At 36.3% G+C, this 24,459-nt stretch overlaps 1 protein-coding gene across 2 annotated transcripts in view; it reads left to right on the top strand.

The window, feature by feature from the left end:
* Positions 1 to 24,459, top strand: part of LOC114154939 (transmembrane protein 132C) — a 266,375-nt gene that overhangs the window by 91,234 nt on the left and 150,682 nt on the right. For both annotated transcript variants that reach the window (XM_028034466.1, XM_028034465.1), the window contains 2 exons: positions 17,581 to 17,996; positions 19,068 to 19,645. In XM_028034466.1, the coding sequence (XP_027890267.1) occupies positions 17,742 to 17,996; positions 19,068 to 19,645 (833 nt within the window). In that variant the 5' untranslated portion in view covers positions 17,581 to 17,741. The remainder of the gene's footprint in view (positions 1 to 17,580; positions 17,997 to 19,067; positions 19,646 to 24,459) is intronic.

Raw genomic sequence — 24,459 nt, 5'->3', positions numbered from 1 at the left:
CGGAATAATGCTGAAAATTGGGAACCATTTAATTTTCTGAACAATGATTTTACTTACACAATCACAGGTTTTACCTTCCTAAAATAGCAAGTACAACTTGAGTGATACTCAGCCAAAACAGCTGAGCATAACATGACTCAAGATGAGAATGCTTAATAGAGGAATATTCTATTTTTCTGAAGGTTTTCTACCTTCAGAAAACCAGTTAAAAAATAACAAACGAAGCAAAATTTGATTGTGAAGGCCAAATTGGGATCTTAGAACAAAATGTTTATGCCCTCATGTCCTATGAAAAATGTATAGCACAGGTAGTGCTTTTTTCTTGGACAAAAAATGTAATTGGAAAAAAAATAGCTATTTCTGGAGATCTCTTAAAGTAAAACTCAAGACCTCTGGAAATGTGATGTTTTCATTCATGGAAAAAAAATCCAGTCCTCAGGAAGACCTATAGAATACTGACAAAAGTTTTTGTACGGTGCTGCATAGTCTACTGATGAAGTATTTTCTTACATTTCACCTTCCTGCACTTTAGCAGCTACCTAATTCCTACAATCTTGACAATATTCAGATCAGATATTATAATTTCCAGACGACAAGGTAGCACTTTTGTCACATTAAACACTGCAATGCGCTGCTAATACTTGACTTTTTAATGAGTTTTGAAAGGCTGAAGTGGTGTGTGATGAAAAGGACAGCACAAACTCAGAGCAAGCCAAAAGTGTTACTGAGAGCTGTCGCAGACAGAAGTGTGTGTGGGCATGCATGGGGGCGTGTGTGTGAGAGCGCACACACACATCCTCAGTTTCTATGGATGGACTCTGTAGAGTTTAGATATATAACATTGTTAGTCATGATTAGTTTAAAAATTTGAGTCACTTAGTTAAACAATTTGACAACAGTGATGCTGTTAAATTAATAAATATGTATATGCCATATATTAAAATTTTCAAATTAAGCTTCAACAATGTTAATGGCCAAGATAGACAGATAAGCAACAAGAAATGGAAACCGAAAAAAAATGTATGACCCAGCATTTATCTACCTTTCATAGTGCTTTCAAGATTTAAACCATTTGTAAGTTTCTTAAGCTATTATTAGTTTAGATTGGATCTCATGTCTTTCTCTCCTGAAAACTCAAGACCTCTGGAGTTTTCAATGTCATTAATGTCATTGAATTAATGACAACCAATTAATTCAAATGAGTACAGAAGTTTAAAATCCTAACAGCCTGATGGTTTCGTAGAACTAGTTCTGGGCTGTCATTAAGTGACAGCAAAGACTGCATTTATTTCTTTTTTTATCCTCTGCAGACGGGAGGTCATCATTTGTATTCCAGTCGATGTCGTCTTGAGTTTGTGGATAAATTTGACTATATTATGAATGTTTGTGCATTTATGTTTATGAATAATTTAAACCCTTCAAATGTCTCGGAGGCAACAACAGGTACTAGTGATTTTCATTGAATTAGTTCACTGAAACCAATTTCCATCCATCAAAATGACCTCAAACTGCATATAAGGCATTTTTCTTTGAGTTTTTTTTGATAAATTCCGGTTATTTTGTTTAAAAAATGAACTAACACATTTCTCTTCTTTTAAGGGTAACCTGAAAATATGCTTTCAAATCTTGGCAAATCTCTGTGATTTGATTAGCAACTGTTATCCACAGAGACAGTGATCAGTGTGACTTATATCAGTTGTATTAACTATGAATCATATGTCTATATTCTGTTCTTTTCGTTCTAATGGTATTTTATTGTTCTGTCATGTCGGATTTTGCTTCTATAAGTTATAAACAAAAGTGGAAGATGGAGACAAACATTTATGGGGAAAACACAGGCAAGATGTTTTTCTTTTTTTTTCTTTGGTCTCTTCTGCTGCTACTTTCTCCGGTCTTGGTAGTCAGTTTCTTGTATTTAACCTTCAGAAAAAGATCCGTTTGATACCGAGCCCCAATGGAAAAAGTGTGGGTGTTTTTAAAAGTAGTCTGTTCTATACACACCTTACTTCTCTCACCAGTTCAAGCAGAACTTTTGTTTTCCCTATAATTTATTTCTTTCTTTATGCTACAGAGGCTCCCCTTTTTGCTTTGTAAAAAGGCAGGAAATGTGGCTCAGTGACAAACATTATTCATCATTTTACCTTGCTGCCATTTTCCCTCGTTCCTCTATCACTTCCGTCTCCATCTATCTTATTTTACATCTGTCACTTCTCCAGAAGCGAACTCATGTTTTTGCCCTCAGGCTGCAATGGCTGGCCAAGCCCAGTTGTTAACCAGCCACTTACACTCTTTCATCTCCACACATACACCGACTTTAAATTATGTCTGGCTGCCGGCCAAAGTTGCTAGGCAGACTTATTTACAGCCACTTCCCAACATCTGGTGGGTGTTCGCTCTCAACCTCAATGGTTGTTTAGCATCACAAAGTGGAGCAAGCATCGCAACTTGTATTATTAAGAAGTGTGCCATTCATTTCAGAAATGAAGTAATGTTTTCTAATATTTCATTCCCACATGATTTTTCTGTTTTGCATCATTACTTCAAAGCCTCTTATGCATGGAGATGTAATAATAATTGAAAGGAAATAAATGAAACACAATTGTTACTTCAGAAGCATGTAACAAAGTACAATGAGAATGCATCAGTTGGTAGGAAAAAAGGAATATTATTTTTAATCAAAAATGGATGCTTATCTGCCTTTTCCATCATAGTACATTGTAATGATAATAATGGCTACATGTATGTTTATTTCTATATTAAAGTGTGAGTCTCATGAATTATAAAACTAGAAGTAGTGGTAAATAAATAATTTTGCTCTTAGTTATGTATGCACATGTTTTTCTCTGTACCACTGATTGCTTGTTCTCTTATATATTTTGTAAACCTGTTTGAAATAAATAGTGAGTTTGGATTGGTGGAGCAATTTCTCTAATCACTTGACTTTTGTCTGAGAAAATTGTTATGTTTGGGTAAGGCAGTTTCCGTTCTCTGAACTAAGTTTCTCCTCTGAGTTCAGCCAGCTCCTTACCTCCCTAGACAGGAAGGATTTTCAGCCTTCTCCTCCTCTTTCTATCCGGGGAGGTTATACTGAACCTGAGGCTTTGGGGTCTTCAGTGCTGTATCTGAAGCATCTCGGTGGTTTCTCTCTTTGGATTCAGGAGAGAATTGTTAACATGACCACAAAATAAGATATTCAATAAGTTGTTTTTTGTTTGAACCACAGGAATGGCAGAGGGAGCAAAGAAGTATTAAGAATTTTTAAACAGCAATAAACAAAATGACAAGTATGTGGAACAGAAACATTACAAAGGAAAGTGACAATATTTGTTTAGGCTAAATAGCTGCCACAGGAAATTTAAGGGTTTCTCAAGAATACATGTAATAATCAAAGCAACACTTCAGGTATGTTTTTTTATAAGGAATTAACATTAGAACGTAAAGCTCAAAGTTGATTTTACATAATAATTGCCCTTTAAATTCTTATACCTTAAGAACTTATTTCAAAACCTTACCAACTTCTAAGCTAACAGAATAGAATGATAACTTTAAAAGAAACTGCCATGAAACAACATGCATAGCTGTATGTTTCCACAATCTCACACAATGTTTACTTTTAGCTCAATTTAACTTTTTGTAAAGGCTTGTTGACTAAAGGAAAAAAGGGAACGAAGGAAACAACAGCTAAATTCAGAGAACAAAGAAGAAGTAGGGCAGTTAAAAAGTAAAATATACTGTAGATGGTTTATCTAACAAATCATCAGCAAAAATAGTTATTTTTCCTGCCAGAATTAAAAATGCATAGTGTTTGTCTGTCGGTCTCAGGCTGTGTAAAAAGATTGACCAACAATTTTTGTAGAAGAAATGAAAAATGTCAGAACTGCAAACGAAAAAACTGGAGCTGTAGTTTAAATTTGATGCAATCTTTATGCCTTTTCTTGCCTTTTCTCTTTCAAACAAAGAAAGACTAAAATATTATGTAGATGATCTTATCCAGGGGCTGCACAGTAGCGCAGATGGCGGCACTGTTGCCCTGCAGCAAGAAGGTCCTGGGTCAATTCCCGGCCCGGGGTCTTTCTGCACGGAGTTTACATGTTCTCCCTGTGCATGCGTGGGTTCTCTCCGGGTACTCCGGCTTCTTCCCACAGTCCAAAAACATTGGTCTCTCTAAGTTCTCCCTAGGTGAGAGTGTGAGTGTGTGAGCATGGTTGTTTGTCATGTCTGTGTTGTCCTGTGACCCTGCCTCTCACCCGGAACGTTAGCTGGAGATAGGCACCAGCACCTCTCGGCCCCACTAGGGACCAGGGTGTAAGAAAATGGATGGATGGATGGTCTTATCCAGTGAAAATTTGTGATCAGAGTTGTTTGAAAAACCTTAAAACAGTGATCTTGAAACTCTATATAGCTGAATTTTATCCAAAATATAGTCTCACAGCTATATTCATAATCATGTTCATTATAAAATGAGTATCTTATCCCTATTTATCATCCATTTATCCCTAAATGGATGACCTTGTCTCTTTGGTTTTGATGGTTTTTATTCATTTTTATTTCATACTGGTGTTAAATTCAGGTCTTTGAAAGTTCTTTCAGAAAGTGACTGGGAAATTCAAGGTGAAGGACACAAGACAGCTATGACTGTCAGTTGTGATATATGGTCAAAAATGTTCAATATTACAGTGTCTCTCTGCAGATTTAATTGAAAATACATGAAATGACAGGGATGGAAGGAGAAGAGGTGTCCAATATTTTAAAATCACATTGTTGGAATCAGGTGCAAGTTGATGGTTTATGGACTATGGGTCACTATGTCGTTGTGACATCAGCATAGCTGTAAGTGTCCTTTATTTGAGTCTTCTGTGAGAAACAGGCTTTTTTTTTTTAGATGTATCTTTGTTGTAGTTGTGTGAGTGTGTAACATAGAATAGCCTAAGTCTTGAACTTTTCTTAAGAGTGTGCCAAAATGATCACAAGTAATTTTCCTCAAGTTTAAGTCGAACCTCAAGTGTTTGAGATGCTAGTCCAAGTGTAGACTCAAGTCTGAAGGAAATAAATGATTTCTCATCTAGCCTGCAAAGTTTTACATGAAGTCATGTTTACAAACCCAAAACTTAATAATCTCCCCTGTTGGAAGAATTCTAGTTTTTGATTGCATGTAAAAAAAAAAATGATGAAAAATAGTCTTTAGCTAACTCTGAGACAATAACGTTTTAATTAATGTCATTTGTTCTCTATCAAATGAAAGTTAAAAAGGAAAATAAATCAAAACTTAGTTGATGTCTCTGTGTGTATGTAATACCTGGGGAAGTGTACGTATATGGTCTGTAGGTAGAAATTGCCATTATGTTACCATTATTGTTGAGTTAACCAGACATTATTTTAAACCCTGACTAAGAAATTTGCTCAGAAGTGATGTTACGTATAATTTTTAATAACTGTTCCAGGAGTGAAATATATAAAAAGAAAAAGAAAATCAGATTAATCCTACTTTTAAACTTGCCTTTAAAAGCATTTTAAAATTAAACAAAAGTTTAATTTTGAAATGCAACAGGTGGAGAAATGTTTGCTTATCTCCATGAATAATGAACACACTGGTACAGATGTTGGATTAAAGAAGTATAAAAGCTCATATTAAAAACATTTTGGGGTATTTTAGTCCCTAATTATTGGAGAGTAGATCATCAATGCTGTTTTGTATAAGTTTGAGGGATGCAGCTTTCACCATAATAGAAGATAAATAAAGAAATTAGATTAACTTCACAACCATTATCACTTTGTTTAACTTTGCCAAGTTGAGCAAAGTGATAATTACCATTCCTCATGTTTTCCCAAAAATGTTTAAAAGTAATTTTTTAGATTAAAGTGGCTGATGCGTTATGGAAGGAGTGATAAAAAATATCTTGTCTCGTCAGGCCTTAAGTTTAATTTGTATTTCTGCTGTAGAAATCAATGGATAAGAGACATGAAATGAAGGATAAACAGGAATGAAAGCCAGATGATGGAAAGGGATGAGAGAGAGGTATGTTGACAAGGAAAAGAAAGCCAGATAAAGAGTCCCAGGGCAACAGAGCTAAAAGATGCAAGTTAAACTGAGGAGAAATGTGAAAAAGCCTGATACTGATAAAGACTCAGGAAACCGGGGGGGAAGGCAAGGAGGGAGGAGACTGTCAAAAGTGTAATAATCCTTCTCTGATCGGAGAATCAGATTACTTGCACTAGATTTCTGTAATTAACTGTTGAACATTAATCAGATTGGACTAATCAGATTAGAGCTGTAAACAGATTAATGAAGGATTACAGGGGCATGCTGTGCTAAGAAGTCATTTTTTCAAATGATGAGGTATAATGTCTATCAAGCTTCCGTCAAGCTATCTTACCTTTTAAAAACGAAGGAACCAAAGGACATAAAGGGCAATATAGGACATAAAGGGCAATGTTTGACTGTGTTTAGTCAGTAAGTGGTATATTTGTAAACCGTCTTAAAAAATTCCTATTGACAAATTAGTAATAAAATAAAATTGTGATTAAAATTAAAAGGAATAATTTTCTTACCATATTCTTTAAATGGAAACAAAGATTGATAATACATATTTTTCTTTAACACAAGCACATGAATTGAAATGTTGTATCTTACAAAGAAAATAAGAAATATTGAATTCCATTTCCATCCAGTCTTAAACCTAGCTCACAATTTCTCCATGTTTGACAACAGGAAAAAATACAAGGCGTCTCCTGTGGAGACGGAAGAAAATTGGTTTTGTTCTTGCAGGCCGGTAGCCATGTTAACGTAACATTTAAATGATCCTTAACCTTTTAAATAAAGTCCTATTACAGCAGCACGAAGGAGTGGTGGCATTTTGTTCAAGTGGAAATCAATAGTCTGCAATTAGATGCTGTCGATGGAGAATGTGCTACACTACAACACAACGTAGCATTACAGAGATATTTATTTTAAAAGTAACCTGTGAGAGTGCTGGTGCAAATGAAGTTTCTGAGCACATTTCACTCCATATGCATCACATCAAGAAGGAATTTACGTATACACTTAACATCCACAGCTCAGGAAGAAGTGAACTGAAATTTGCTTCATTTCCACTCTTTTTGACAAATGTCTTGATAAGATTGAACTGTTTTAAAATCTGTTTACTATTTTGTAGTTATTCACATTTACAGTTGCTTTTAGCTTGTTAGCTTATAAACTAAAAAGTTCATTTTAAAATCTACAAATTTGCTAAGATTAATAATTATAATAAAATATTATAATAATGTAATAAATTGAAAGTCTGCACAACATGGACATCTGGATCTTGACAAATGTGACCAAAGGTGTAATGATTTTTTGCAACGTCTGCTTATAATCAGGTTCTGGAAATTAGTCGTTTTAATTGAGACTTAACTTTCCCCCATTTTGTACGTAATAAACCAAAACAAAGCAGTACATAATTGTGAAATGGAAGAAACAATGACACAAGGCCATTAGTTTAAAAATTGTTTATTATAAGGTAGACAATTCTAGAAATAAAAATCTAAAAGTGTCTCATTCATTGTTTTTTTTTTTTAGTCAGTTGTGTTGGAGCTAGACTTGTTCTTGTTCGCGCTAACCCCTTTTTTCTTTGAAGAGCAGATGTCTAATGACTGATTTAAAACCCAATGTTAACCTTTTTGGTCAGGCATGCTAGGTTGACGACACAATTATCTTTTTATCACTGTCAATTTGAGCTAATAAAATAATACCTTCAGCGGATGTTCTCTTCTGCGGGCTCCTTCACTTTTTGGTTCAGATTTTGTCCTATTTTTCTTCCACTCCTTCACTGTCCTATCCACCTTTATCCATTTCTTTTTGCACAGCTCCTCTCAACATTTATCTCCATTAAGTCTTGTCTTGTCCTTCTGCCTTACTTGCTCTCAGTACTCATATTCCCTTTCCTACCCACTCTTCTAGTTCTTTGTCCTTAAGCCCTTCCTCAGTCCTTGTCTGTCCCTGTCATGTTCAGTCTTACTTTTTCCATCTTTTATTTTCCTGCCCTTTCTCTTCCCTTTACTTTTCAATGTTTGTCTCTGTTTTAACTCTTCCTCCCATTTAAACTTAACTTCTGGAGATCATCAATATTTCAGGATAAATTCTTCCTTTGCAGATAATCTTTTGTCCTGTATGCTACAAAGCGCATTGCTTTGTTTCTCCTCCTAAGTCAGTTGATGCGGGAAATCTTTCAGCTCTATAAGCAGCTTTTATAAGTTGGTCGACTAGCTGTGGATCACTGAAGGATAGAATTGAATGATAGCAAGGACCAGTGGATTTATCACTGGACCAAATTCACACTTAAGGAGTGCTAGTTGAAAGATGTTTCTTCAGATCTCTATTATCATTAACAACTATGATTGGTGACAATCTATAGAGTTTGACGTGCTAAATCCTTTCAAAGTAGTGCCGGTCACGTCATCAAGATAATGTTCTTCATGCTTTGAGAATTATCCTTTTATTTTCATATAAGGTTTACAATTAGTCCTAGCGTTTAGAAGAACTGTTGGTCAAAGGTTTGTGTTTTTGTTTTGTTTTTTAGATTCAAAAATTTGGAAGTCTAGAAAACCTTTTGAGTTGGAAAATGCCCAAAATGATTCAAAGCATTCAGCATCCAGCTCACTGGAGTCAGAGAATGTCTGTAAGCCACCAAGAGTTCTGCACATCCTGCACCCTTCTCCTGTTTCTGCATGTGCTGCTCGACTTCCTCTCTGAGAGCCCTTTCCTTTATTTGTTCCAGCTTCTCCCACAGTTGTAGGATTTGAAATTGCTCTTCACACTTCTCTGCTCTGATTGTACCAGTTGCACACAAAAAGACCTCATGTCTGGAGTTTCATTAATCACAGCTACAGAATTCAAGCTATTTTCAAAGTGCTCATTCCAACATCATATTATTTCCTTACTGGATGTTTCATATTAATTTTACTCGTCAGAAATGTCACAGAACCTTCCAGAGGTTTAAATACTCACAGATTTTGTCATGTTAACCTCGTAAATGTCTGAATTTATATCTAATTATACATTGATTATATACAGAATGTTTAATCTTACCGTGTTTATTATTTTATAGATATTGCTGTTGCTGAAACAAGACTATAATTGAGTCAAAACGTTTTGGTTTGGTGTTGTCTGACCTCTGTTCTACATGTTTTTGTGTCCCCTACATGACTTGCTGCAAACTGTAAATGGGTCCCTATTAGTTTGGGTGTTTTTTATCCAACAGTGACTTTGTTCATGTCACAAGAGCGATCTGTGAGGGTGATTTCTTGTATGCATAAAAGGGGTAGCGCGAACAAGATTTGAATATATTTGCATGACACAAACAACTTTAGCTTTTCTTCCACTTAAGTCATATTCATCACTATTAATATACAAAAATGAATACAGATTCAAAAGAAGTCACGACACTGAAAAACGACTGTTTTATGAAATTACTTGGAACATAACATCCTCAACTGATAAATAAAATGGTTGCATTATCCGTGGAAAGAAAAGAAAAACATTAAATTCATCTTCTTTATTTCAACAAAATGTTTTATTTTTGAACTTCTGTGAATCTGCTTCGACCGTTCAGGAAATGACAAAGGTAAACTTTTAAATATGAAATTTTCTAGATGCCTAGAAATGCCTGTAAAAGAAGACAGGACTAATTGTCTTCTTTTACAATTAGTAAAAGCAATTTCCTCCATATGCTTATAAAGAGATTCACAAACGGAGTCGGTTGACGTAGACCAATGATTTGTTTTATATCAAGAAAATATCGGTAGTAGTGGCATGGCATTTTTTCTGTTCGTTAGGCACTCCTTTTGAAAAAATATCATTCTACAGACCAAAGGGAAATAACTGGGAAGGTTTAAAGACAAGCTGAGTACTGTGAAGCCATATATAAAGGTGTAAAGAAAAATATAAGAAAAAACTCTTTTTGATATAATACGAAAAGGGAGATACTGGATCCAACCCAGCATGTTGGAAAAGCTGTGATGGGGGTTAGAAACAGAGGAGCAAAGTGTTGGTCAGAGCATAGCTTGGGAGATGTGAATTCTTTGACCCAGTGACAAGGACATAAATCAAAACCCGGTGTAAATGTGTGTGGCAGTATTGGAAATTTTGAAACATAGGGTAGGCAAAATCCAATAGGTAACTCTTTGACAAAAAACGAAAACAAAATCAATCACTGTAAGAAAACCTTTTTTCAGAAGACCATTATTCAGAAATCTAATTTAAGTTTGAAAACCTGAGATATTCTCAAACAGATGAGCTCTGATTTACTCAGTGATACAAAAAAATGATCATTCCAATGAAGTGGTGGTTGATTTTTAAACCAGCTAACATGTAAATAAATACAAAGATGCTTAAGTTCTCCATGTACTGAGAGATTAATTGCCTTTTTGCACACATAGTTCTGTGCATTCTGTCTGACAAATATGTAAAATATTTCATGTGACGCTCAAAATAATCAATTAGTCCTGTTTCTCCTGTCTGGAGGATACAGAGGAAACAGTGTTTTCTTTCAGAGGTAGAACATCTAATAGTACTTGGAAGGGAAGCAGTGGAGGAATTGTCCCAAGAACTCATTGAAACTTCTTAGTCAGCATCTCCACATTAACCAGCTGTTGAATGGCTCAAGAGCCGATGGTAGTCTCCACCAGTTTGGTTTTTTTACCTTTCCTGTACTGCTGAAGTATACATTAAACACATTAATCATAATATCTGGCAGAAGACCCACAGCTTTGTCATATGGATTACAGAATGGTAACCATGAGTCTGATAATAGCACTGTGTCGTACCTTTATTACAACTCTTCCACAACTGCTGTACTTATCTTTATTAAGAGTTTGCTTAAAAATCACAAGTGAAAGAAAAAATACAAAAAAACCCCCCCACAACTTTCATTTTTATGCAACAAGGGATAAAATGTGTGGAATTTAAAACAATATGTTAAGACTTTATATTTTAATTCACTGTTCATTTTTTTTTTCATTTAAATTATGTTTTCATCACAAAATCAACAAGTGCAGGTTTGCTCATAAGAATTTCAAGACTCTTAAACTTTCTTTCACTTTAAGTAGAGGAGTGTGCAGTCTCTTGTTTCTTCATTTTATTTTGCACCTCCAGGCAATAGTTTATCTGTCATGTTATGTCCACCAAATCTGAAATATTTTAAATTCTGGTATATCTTTTTATTAAATTTCAAACATACAAGTATTTTAGATTCATTTGTGGCTCACGCTGTTCAGTCTGAGAGCACATTTTGACATCAAAGTCACCTTTTTCATTACATGTGTTTTTGATATTACTCTGGGGGAACTAAAGCCTAACTCAGTGGGTGTGGAACAAAGAGTGCATATTTGAAATATTAGGTGTCATCTTTAATGCTGAAAAAAAATACAATTAGCACCTGAAAGAAAAGCCTGGGCAGAATTATAGCAAGCCAGACAATGGAAGAATGAGAGCCCACCAAAATAAACTCTCATGATGAATGCACTGCTCAGAAATAGAAACCTCATCCCTCTTTCATCTTATCTCTTCCCACTAGTTTTTCTTCTTTTCCTTATGTCTTTTTTTTCTCTTTCTTTGTTCCGTGACTCAAAAAAAACATCTCTGTCTTACCATTTCTCTATACAACTCTCCCCTTTTCTCAGATAGACTGCCATCTTTGAAATCAATAGTGTTCATACTTCACCAAAACTTCATCTGTGATGGATTTACTTTCTAGACTGTCACCGCACGCAAAATCAAACTGCTGTTTTGAAGTTTCCTTGTCAAATACTTTTCAAATCTGAACATTTTAGGTGTAAATCAACACTTGTGTTTTTTTGTTTGTTTGTTGCCCTGTTTCACATGCTTAGGATATACAGTATTTGCTCCATAAAGAGAATTTACAGGGGAAAGAACAAAAGAATGACAGAAACATTTTTTTAGGGTTGGCATACTAAACTATAAAAAGAGATTTGACAAAGTGACTTGAAAGTAACTGATGAAGATAGGAAGTTTTTGGGGGTTATTTTTTTATACTTTTTGCAATTTGCTGTAAAAAAACAAAAAAAAATCAATAAACTAAAGGACAAACCAATGACTGGAAAGAAAATCTATATTAACAATGTATTATATGTAGACAAATTGGACTATATAACTAAACAGTCCATTTTATAGGATATTTAGGGTTAGAAAAATAAGCAACTGAAAATGAAACTTAAGTTTCAAAACATTCATAATTCATGAGCACAAAATCATCAAACAAGTTAATGTCATTCACATCTTTGTTCAAGTCTGGCATTTTAGAGCTGATATGAATATATTAGTCTGTCTGAATGCTAGCTCACTGGTTTTAATATATCTGTAACCTGAGACATTTCCACCTTACCGAATTAGTTTGTGTGTGAGCTTGTAATGTATCGTTCCAGAGACATTTCATTATGTTCCTCTTTACAGAATACTGATTTTACACACTTGAATCAGACATATCAAGAACATAAGAAAAAGCAACCCTCAATGTGTGCATATGTGTGTATCACTTTAATAAAATGTCATATTAATGACATTAATATGATCTAATATTTTACCAACACAATATCAAACAAAACTGATGCTGTTATCACATCTTGGTATCTTTCCTCCTGACTAAGACCCATCTGGCTTTGCTCTTGCTGTCTTTCTTTCTTTCTCTTCCTGTCCTGCACGCTTCAGTGTGTTTTGATTACTGGCCGTGTGTGAGCGTGTCTGCACTTGGAAATAGAGCAGGATGGGCATTTTTGGGGGAGAAAGAAGGATCACAGATGGGCCTTGTCAAATCTCTGTACATCTGGCTTTATTCCTGTCCAATTTCGCCCTCACACACACACACGCACGCACACGCCGTCACTCTCTCTCTCACAGTTTCAGGTTTATGTTCAGTAAACTTTCTTGATTGTGAGCAACCTTCCAAAAGAACACATATGCGTGCTTTCAGACTTTTAAATGGCTAGCAGACGCATTTTTATGCATGCATGTTCAGGAGGACTGGATTGCTCAGAAATCCACTTGGACACACACAGTCAGTGGGTCTGTGTGTGCAGCAGGGCACAGCGGGTATGGACTCCTGTTGTGTTTTGTGGTTGCCAAAGTAATGATGCCAGAGAAACTGGACTTTGCCAGTTTTAATTGTAGCCAAAGACATACCATTGTAAGGATGATAGAGTGCCAACTCTGACTTGTAACACAGCGCCCCCTATTGAGCCAATGGCTGTAGTGACTGGGAATATTTCAGTTTCCTTCTATGTAGATTATTAATAAATACAGTTAAAAAGTAACACTTATTTTTATGAATTAATGCTTTCTCTTGCATTTGTGAAAGATTGATAATATTGCAATCCATAATCATAGTAAAAATTCCTTTGATTTTTTTTCAGACACAAATGGCTGAAAATGAATAAACATTAATAAATAAAAACACTGTTTAGTATATAATTGTGTTTCAGACTCTATCCAAGGGTCAAGTTGTGCCTGCATGAAAAAGCTCTGCATGTATGTGTCAGGTGCTCAAGGTCCCTGTACAGGACTCTGACATATGCTTCACAGGATTCCTGTGGATACAGAAACATCCATGCAGACACCTCAAGGACACCCATAATGATGGAAAATGAATGAGGGAGGAAAACACAGAGCTTGCAAAACCTAATGTGCTGATGTGTTGTGACCATATGATCCATAGCCTGTGATTATTTTAAGCCTCTCATAAAAATGTTTCAGCCTCTAGGGATAATGTTCTCAACCAAAAGTAGCAGCAGGTATGTGTCTGTATAACAATGACTTCAAAAAGATGCAAAACTAGTCTCCAAAGTTTTGGAAGCATTCAGCTGCTATGTTTCCAAAGAATAAAATGAAGTCATATCCCATGATAACATGAAATGTATATTTTATAAAAATCTCTTTCATATAAAAAAGAACACGAAAAAAAAAAGAAATATCCTTTGTCACTCGGTGGGGATTTCAGGAGTACCAGCAGCAAAGTGACAGGCAAGTGGAAGTGCAGACTGACACAAGGGTGAAAATACAAAAACAAAAATAACAGTAGACTATACAGTAAGACCAAATTTCCAGCATAAGAAAACATCTGTACAGTTATGATTTAAAGAATGAATGGGATAACTTAAGATTTTTCACAATATGCATATATATTTGTGCATAAAAGCAGATTATTTTCAAGAAATGGAAGAACTGTGCAAGTAACAGCAGCTTTTACTGCTGCTGAAGCTTCAACTTGTTAGTAAAAGTGCTGGTTTCAAAGACTAACAGCTGCTGGGATGAAGGATCTATGACAATGCTCCTTTTTGCACCTAAGATGCAACCGTCTGTCACTAGAAGATCCCTCTTGTTCTGCAACACCTTCACGCATGTGCGGAGACAGGAGGAGGTGTCCTCCACTACCTGAACAGGGTTAAAGGCACATCATAGGGCCTCTCTAAGAGAGGGAAGTTACTTGACATGGTTGGAATTTCACTCCCAGATGAGAAAGTAACGGATGTTTAGGAAAGCTATAAGTAACTTGGAATACCACAGGCAAATGGCAACCATGAACGGATCATACAGCAAAAGCCAAATACCGGCAATGACTAAGACATGTTGTGAGAAATCAGCTCAATGGGAAGAACAAGGTCCAGGCAATCAACAGCCTGCCTCGCTAGCAATCAAACATCCTGCTGGGACAATTAGGTGCCCAAATGAGGAAATTCAGACCACAGAAAAAGAACAAGAAGATATTGGGAAGATGGCCCGAAGGGATGAAGTGCTCAGTGAATGTGTAATATTTGGAAGCTGGAAGAGAGGAACAATCCTTGAAGGAAAAACTTGAAACCACTGTATCCCTTTCCTGCCAAAACTTTTATTGATAAGCAGATAGAAGCTGCTATGATTGATTTGTCAATGCTACACAATGGAAAGATCAGGAAAAAATGGTCCAATACCAAGTGCACAAGATTTGAGTGGGGACTCTGGCCAGGCCATTCCACACTTCTAGTCAGAGAAAAGCTATTGGTAAAATTAAGAATTATTTTAAATTATTATTTAAAAGCTTAGTCTGACAGGACTACAGATATTATTGGGGTTATCTCTGTATTTTGTGTTGTTTTGTAAAACGACTAATATGTATAATTTTAAAACTTGAAAAATTATGCTTTTAGATTTTCTTTTTATGTTTTCTCACATTACAAGAACACTTTAGTAACTGTGTTTAACTGAAACTTTTAATTTTTCAGCTCAATAGGCTGTACTCAATTTTTTTTTCTTCTTACCAGTCATCTTAGCGTTCAGTCAAACATTTTATTCATGCAGTGCTTCAAATCCATTTACTAAGACTGCGGACTGGACTGGAGTGTAATTTTTGGTGAGTCATGTGCAGCCACCTCGTGTAACATAGAAATGCCAAAACCACCACCAGTTATCCAAATTGACATCTTTTGTGCAAATTTTCACAGACATTTTACCATCTTTTCCTCTCTCACCCTGTACTTGTTTCCTACTTCCTCTGGGTCTGTCGTCTTTCCCCTATTCTGTTACTTGCTTGCTGTCTGATGTTCCTTCTGCTTGTCTCCTCAACTTTAAACTTATCCCTACGTGCCCAGGCACCATAACCAAAGAACCTGCTTACTCATTTTTACAGAGGTAGCGGTTTATTCCGCTGCTCTTGTTTTTTGTGAAGTCGCCTCAGTATGAATTGCCCCAGACAGCGCTACTCTGTCCCACCCTCATTATATTTTCACACTCTGCTTCCCAAGGACACATAAAAATACAGTCATGCAATTTCCCTCACAAACTTCTCATTCTGCATGTGCATTTTTTCTGTTTCACTACAATTGGAGTAGAAACTTATTTTTCTGTTCATTGTCTAAGAAGATAATAGATTTACAATGTCAAATAAGTGTTGAAAACATTTAAATCTCTTTTTACAGTACATTGAAGTATTATAAATGCCAGGCGCACACCCATTCATTTTAATACAACTTCCTACATTTACTCAACCTAATTTTTTCTTCTGTGTTTAATCACCTGTGTTTGATGTAGCTGTATGAAGTGGTTTGGAGCTGTGACAGCTGACAGACACAGGTGTAGATAAATTACAGGACTGCAGCACAATCATGTAACCTATTCTTTGCCGTTGTATTATTATAATAGTTGCCCATAAACCATTTATGAAATGGTTTGCTTTTAGCATTTTAGAGAACAGTAATAAAGCTCGTTGCACCTTTTACTCAGTTTTTCACACCTACATATTCTCTTTTGTAGCATTGAGTAACTCTGTAGAGCTAAAGGATTTACTTGTTTTGTACATTTTTTATCTATAAATATGCAGACCAGTCGACATTATTGTTTTACCCAGACACTTCCATGCCTTAATGCCATGTTTAAAAATGCATCACTTTAATAATATAAAGAGCATTCTATAAATTTGGGTTTGGCAACCAGGTGCCAACCTCACAACTACATGTTTATACTTCTCAACGTCTGAGGGTCTGATGCAAATCTCTGCCCCCTGAAAATGTCTTCTAGCATTGCGATTGAAATAGGAGACGAATCCTGGAGTGATGAAGGGGTAGAAAAGTAGCAGACAGCAGGCAGAGAGAAGTAGTAGCAGGATTAAATGACAAAGGGAACATACAGATTAAATAGGCCACAAAAATTGATAAACCACATCTGTGAAGATCACATCTGAAACTGTGGCACAGCTGGAGTTGCCTGAACTAGCTTGAGGGCACCTCAATTTCATACTACAGGAGGAGTATCCGATTCTCCTTTTGTCGAGCAAAGCTGCCATGGCTGTGCTAAACAGACAGACTCAGCCTGGTGTTTGCTAAGCTGTCAATAATACAAAGAAAAACAGACAAAACTACAATTCTTTTTTGCACTCAAATCAAAACAGTCCCTTTTTGTATTACTTATTAATTTTGCAATACTAGTGAATGTGCTTTGATGGAAACATTTCCTAAAATTTGCATTTATTTCCTTTTTTCAACATGATTAAAATGGAAAAAAGACAAAGAATACACATTGAAATGTACAAAAATCTGATTTCAGTATAATGAAAAAAAACTACAAACAAGCAATATGCCATTTTTACATATGTGGGGCCATTGCTCATAGAATTGGTGTTAAAAATAGTGATGCCTTAATGCAAGCTGTGATGTTTAGGCAATACCTCATGGACTCAACTGTGGGCTTATGTTTCTATCAAAATGTCTCTGTGATGCAACAAGTGTTAGTCGCTCCATACATTATGGCCTTTGTGTGTGTCAGTGAGTAGAGATGTTTGTGTGAAAGAAGCTGATATACGTGCGCATGTGTTTATATCAGAGTGTGAATAATCAGAGTGTGAATAAAAATTCATTGCAATGGTCATTAAAGATGGATTTATGCAACGTCAATTTTATGTGAATAAATTATTTTCTGCTCTGGTGAACAAAGAACACACAAAGCCAGGTTTCACCAACACCTTTAAGTATAATAATGGTCAAACTATTGTTTGACCTTTTTATGCGGTTCCTCTCTTCTGTTTTTTTTAACTTTTGTCCTTTGTCAATTTTTCTCTCCAGTGTCTGACAGCTCGTTAGGAGCAGCAGGGGGTGGACCAGGCGCAGGACCGGACTTTTCCCAGCCTCGTTTCTCCTCTTCCCTCCCGACCTATCTCCCAGTCCAATGCCAGCTAAGCGGCACTGACTCTGCCTTCTTTCTGCGGGAAGCTAATCAGGAGGTCATGCGAAATGGAAGCCTGTCATCACGGACTGAGCCATTCTTTCTTCACCAGCTGGAGCCAGGCATTGCTCCACAGTCCCAGCCCAGTGTCAGTTGCAGCTATGGAAATCTGAGCATCGAGCAAATGATCCCAACCGAGCTTCTTCGAGGTCCTCAGCCACATTTGCTGACCTCAGTCAGTCAGGTGACGATGAACTGGAGGATCAAAGGTCAAGTGGTGGTCCATAAAGTGGGGTCAACAAGAACATGGATTCAGGTACATCCCAATTTGTTTTATCACTTCTTTTTTGGGGGGACTTTTCACATTTCATATTTATGAGGGGGAAAAAAAGTTGTTTTCTTAAAAATATCAGAACAAATTGTACATTAATAGAGAACATAATTTTCTGAGCTCTCTCTATAAGTCATATTTGCAAATTTTATGTATTGCATATATTATCTAGGATTCCTTTGCTTAAAAAAAATAAACTTTTATGGTAAGAATAAGTGAGGGATTTTTACTAAATCCCTTACCTCCGGTTGAATCTCAAACTGGCCAATCGGTAAACAGAAAAAACGTGAACAATTTTAGTCTGCCTACGATTGTAGGTTGGCAATGGCAGTAGAGAAAGTGAATGAAGCCATTCAGTCTGTGTTGGCCACGCTTCCAAATATTGAATTAACACTGCCACCTTGTTCTGCTCAACATCGAACTTGCTCATTGCATATGTCATAGCTGTTTACCGTATTACCCAATCAATTATATAGCTGATTGGGTAATTGATTCACCCAATCAACTAGTGATTGGGTGAAATTTAAAACTTTAACAGAGTCCACCCCTCCAGCAAACATTCATTTCTCAACAGCTGGGGGTCCAGAGCCTCTGTGCAAAACAAAGCGTAGAACCAGTGGTTTGTTTTTACCACACTACTTCATTCAGGGGTATCTTAAGGAGTTACCTTGATAATTAATTCTGCAGTTCACTGATTTTAAAATAATTTCCATAGAAACTTGACACTCATCGACAAAATTGCTCCTTCAATTTTGATTCCGAATTGAATGTAAACATACTTGATTTAATAAAAGCCTATATCCATTCTGTAAAGAAATATCAGTCCTGCAGCAGATGCTTTTTATGCTTCTGAAGGAAAACCAACAAAACAAACAAATACAACATGGTGAAAAATTTAATTCCAGTTATAATTAAGAAAAGTGGACTACGACTGACGAGAGTCAGTATCTACTGAATTTTTTAGGTGTTTGGTTTTTGGATTCTGGTATTGATGTATTTACCTTTACTATCTTAATCTACTTACTTTAATGTTACATGCATTTGTTTTCTCTATAGGTACTATTTTATCTGATTGGACGCCGCTGGGATGAGCCTGACCCACTTCCTAGATCCATTCTGCCATGTGTCCGCGCCTTGGCCGTACGTGACATCAATGAACCAGCGCCTTCAGCAGGCTGCCGTCTCACGGGGCAATCTGGCATCTGTGTGGTCCGTCTGGAGATTCCACCAGCTTGGTTTACACCATCACAAGGGAGAAAAAGACCCCTCGAAGTATCTCTACCATCAGTGGATGTGTACTACTCAATCATCCCAGTGGAAGGGGCTGGTCAAGAATGTCCATCCATTGTAAATGAGCCATGGAAAGCTCAGAGTTCAAATGTCGGGCCTCTTGGAGGCCTGGGGATTGGTCTTGGAGGACAGTGGGGTACTTTGGACGATGGAGGCCTTCAGGACATGATGAAAGCTGGTACTGTGGAGATGAGCATTGGCCCAGTTTCTGCTAAGGGAGAAAGACTGCAATTAGATGAGAACCTGGAGGTACTTGTACCACCAAGTCCGCTTCGACTTGGCAAAACAGTGGCATTTGGCATATACATGAAGACAGATTCAAACCTGGAACACTTCACATTGAGGTAAGACCATAAATCTTTTGTAGAACATTTTTGCTTAAATTGGTTAGAATTTTTGGCTATTTTTGGCTATTTGTTTCTGTTTGTTTGTGGCTTCGCTATATCAACCTACTCATCTCCTGCATATGTGCCATGTTTAATTTCTCAATGCTACCACCTCCCAAAGTTGATGGCTGTCACCTTTGTTTGCTCAAGTTTTTCCAGAAGTCAGCAACACAAATAGTAACTTTGCAAGTATTTATGGCAGATCCAACAGAAACGGAGAGACAGAAATCAAATACAGAGCAGGAAAAGTGCAACTGGGACTGAAAGAAAACTGAAGAGACAAAGAAAGAAAAGAATGAGTATAAAATTAGAAAATCTGGGTTACAGAAACCGGAGGACAGTACCCTTAATGGGTCTCAGGTACTCCCACAGTACATGAGGTTTTGACAGAGGCCGAATATCTGTGTTTGCCTTATCCCTTTAGACAGCTCTTTTGTTCTCTGAGACAATAAGTTCACAACCACTGATCTAGAGTAAGCATGCATTTCTTATTCTATCTATTCTGCCTCATTTCAATAACTTCAGGGATTTTAGGCTGTCAAGTGACAGATGTGCAAATGCATCATTCCACCCAGCAAATAGCTGAGTGCCTGGATCCATCATACAGTAGAGATAACAATACTTTTCATGCAGTTAGTTATAGTAACAAAATTTAAAGCAGTAACATCAAATAGCTCTTATTCTATTTCTATAATTTGCATGCATTTATACTTTTACTTTCTCTACCAGTTTGCTAAGGGGAGCCATTGCACATTTTGGGTGGAGGGGGTGTACACCCACAGTCCCTCCTCAAATTAATTGTACCGCAGTTGCTCACATTGTTATTTAAGTTTAGCTACACATTTTTTAAAGACTTTAAAATCATAGGTTAACTAACATTTAAATGGTCAATTGACTGAACTTATACAGATACAGTTGCCAGCAAGGTGCTCAGCCTGGAACAATTCAGTTAGACAATATTGTAAGTTTTTGCGTGAAAAGCTACATATTTTTCTCCCATGTCGTCTGTGTGGCTCAATGGAATTTGAAATGGTATGAACAGTAAATCAAAACATTGAGGTTTTTTTCCACTGATTATGTTTTGGTAAATACAGATGTTAACCAGGAAAGCAAAATGTATTCCTCTCATTGCTAACAATTAAAACTAAAATATCTTATATTAGAATTTAACACATTTCACCTATTTTACTGCTAGTTGAAAAACATGCTGTTGTATTGGTTGATGGTACTAATACCAGTTTATTTTTACATTTAGAAAACCACCTTTTGTTAAGAGCCTTACATTATAAAAAAGAATGTACATTTGTGTTAATAATATATATGGATGTGATGTTATTTTAGGAAATTTGCAGTGGATTTTCACTGTTCTGTAGATCAACACAATTTTTACTTCTGTCCAAAGGTTTTCTTGCTCATTTTGGCCATACTTAAACTTGGGAAATCTTAAGAAAACTTCTGACATATGACCACATGTTGTCTTGTTTCCTTAACCTATTTTTATATAATTTAACAATACCAAACACCACAGAAGTGCAGGAACTTCATTTCAAAGTGGAAGGCTGAAAGTGGATTTTCATTAACTTAAGTGAAGTCACACCTCAACAACTGTGACAAACCTAACATGAATCAATAGGGTACTGATTACACACACTCAAAGAAATCAAAAACAGGCTGGACCCAGTAAAGTGTTCACTAAGCATTAACTGAATGTGCTAATATGGATAAGAGGCCTGAGACTGGCAGTAGACAAAGTTGTGAATCAGAGTATTGATCGAGTGTTTTACGTTTTTTACACCTCTTGATGTTGCACCTGAATATATAGTCTTCCCCACTCGCTGGAGTTGAGTGGGTTATTGTTATACAATTTAAACGAAGACTACCATGATCAGTTAGGGCCATTTATTGATGATTATACAGGCTTTGGCACCAAATTACACTATTTGTTCAAGCTATAATAATTTTCAGAATCATTTTTTCATGTTTACTGTGTCTCCTACATGACTTGTGGAATCTGCAAACATGACTTCTTATGGCTTTCCTGTACAAAATGCTTTCCTTTTGCCACTTATCCGTAAAGAATAGATTTGTGGAGCACACAACTCTCCTGAAGGCATTAGTTGAACTGGATTTTATTTAATAAAAAGAGTATGTCCATTTTTATTAATTTTACCGTAATGCACTATGTTGTGGGGGTCAATAAAATACACTGAAGTTTGTTTGTGAGATAACAAGATGCTGAAAAGTTCATTTAGGGTGTGAATACTTTTGAGACACACTGTGTAAGGTTTACATGAAATGAACTTCGTGACAATGTTTCTGCCCCCATCCATGTTCACTTAAAAGAACCAAGGAAGTTAGACAACATATTTCTTCTTTAAATGGCTTACAAATGCTGCACCTCTATGGTATATTTGGTAAGTTTATTTTAGTGACCTAAGGCTAACTATATGGAGCCAACAACCTTTCATTCAACAGTTTTGTCTCCATTGTTCTAGCATATCATCTCTGCCAGGTGAAAATGTGATTAAGGGAGCAGAGAAAGCAGGTTACCATAATGAAAATCACTGAGTGAAAGTGACATTTATCTAATTAAGTAAGAATTTGGTTACGCATTGTTGTCTGTTATCATTGTTTTGATTGGAAATTTGAGAACAATTAAAACAATGAGAAGTTTCAATAGACTAGGGGCATTATCCAAGATAAAGGAAGCATCTTTATTAATGTGATTAAGCCATTTAATAGTACATTATATTTGAATGAATGATATAAAATTTCCCAATGACAAATGGGGATAAATCTGCATTTCTTTTTGTTCAACAACTTCAGGTTCATTTGAGGATAGTGAAGGAAAAGAGAGTGTGACTACACTTTGGTGCACAATGTTTTACTAGTTGCTGACATACACAAATACACCCACAGACAAAGAGAGGGAAAATAAATTACTTTATCTTTGTACACATTTTCTTGCCATGCACACACACATCAACATTGCACAAGCATCTTTGCTATATATAAAAGTCCTGTATGCAAGCATGAAACATTTGCACACGAACATACAGTATATTCTGCACTTACTTAAATGGACGCATGCATATAGAAATTAAAAGGTCACCTCCTTCATTGCCTTATAAATTCCTCATCTTTATTGTATACTTCCTATATGATTTCTATATTTATATGTCTGAAACCAGAAATCAGATCTCTTCTGTTCTTTGGTCAATTTGAATTACCAGTTTCCATTTGCTAAATGACAGAAAATATAGCTAGAACATATATATATATATATATATCTTTTTTTACTTTAGTTTTTCTTTCATCAGACCCCATGACATGTCCCCAGAAATGAAGATATTTGTGCCTGTGTGGATTTTCAAACTGCAATCTGGCTTTTTATATTTCTTTAGAAGTAAAAGTTTCTTCCTTGCTGAAGGGAGATACAGGACACTTTCTCACTGTGAATAACAACACTTCTCATCTTACCAGCTTCAGCTAGCATCTTCACAAGGTCTCTGGCTTTTGTTCTGGGGTCAGTCTGTACATTTCATACCAAAATATGTTTATCTCGGGTGGGAAATATATTTGTAAATGGATAAATTCTCTTCTATACCTGTTTCCATTTTTGTGCATTTAAATAAAAGTGCAAAGGCTCATTTTCACACATTCTAAATATTTACCATTTTTTATTGTGAGTTAAGCTTTGTCTGTACATGTGCGTTTCTTACCTGCAATTCTTGCCCCCTGCCTGTGCATGCAACCTGACGGATAATCTTCTGTGTCAGAGGCACAGTTAGACATGTAATAAGGCTTAAGTGGATCTCATTTGTGTGCGATAGTTTTGTGCATGCGTGTATTTATGTGTGTGAGACATAATAAGCCTTAAGTGTGCTCTATTACACTGAGGTGATGTGATTATGATAAACTGCTGAGGAGGGACACGAAGAGAGGATTGAGCCAAGAAGACAGACAGAGGTTAAACACAAAGGTAGAAAAAGCAAAAATGAGGAACAATATTTTAACAACTCAATATATGAATGGAAAAGATTGATAGGGAAGGGAAACAGAACAAAACATGTCACACTGTTTTGCTCTTACTGCTTAAAGTAACAGACAGATGAGTAGCTCATATTTTATCTATTGCATAGGGTATCAGTTCTGTGCTACTTATAAGAGAGGCATTTACACCGTCTGCCCAAAAAACTCACGCTCTGGTATTTTTTGGGGGGACCACAGTAACTTTGTTGATGGCACCATTCACTCTTGCATTAATTTGATAAGTTTCTGCAATGTTAAGATTTATTCTATCAAGAGTACCATTCATTTTTCACCAAGATGATCAAGTTAAACCGCTGTCCAAAGCCTTCTCCAGCACATCCCAAGGATTCTTTGTGGGATTGAGGTTTGGACTCCAAAGCCTCTAATCGATGTTCAAAAATGATGCCCATTTGTACCACTGTACCACTTTTACCCAATTTCAGTCCAATAAATCCTGGTATTGTCATCTTCATCAAGGAAGAAAAAGACATTACTGGAATAATCTGTTCATTCAGTATATTCAGGCTGTGTCCTGTGCTCAGTCTTTGACCACATAATGTGGCTGTACCACGATCTGACTCACTGCAGCAACCCTGGATCAAAACATGATGATTAGACATGATGGGTACATCATTTCACCACCCCTCTTCTTACCCTGATGTACCCATCACTCATCATTTTGAGAGAGGGAAAATCTGGACTTAACAGACCTCATGACCTGCTTCCATTGCTCCAAAGTC

This window comes from Xiphophorus couchianus, chromosome 12, assembly GCF_001444195.1.
Source record: "Xiphophorus couchianus chromosome 12, X_couchianus-1.0, whole genome shotgun sequence".
In the NCBI taxonomy this organism is placed as follows: domain Eukaryota; kingdom Metazoa; phylum Chordata; class Actinopteri; order Cyprinodontiformes; family Poeciliidae; genus Xiphophorus; species Xiphophorus couchianus.
The sequence above is the reverse complement of the archived record's forward strand: the minus strand, read 5'-3'. Positions and strand labels throughout refer to the sequence as shown.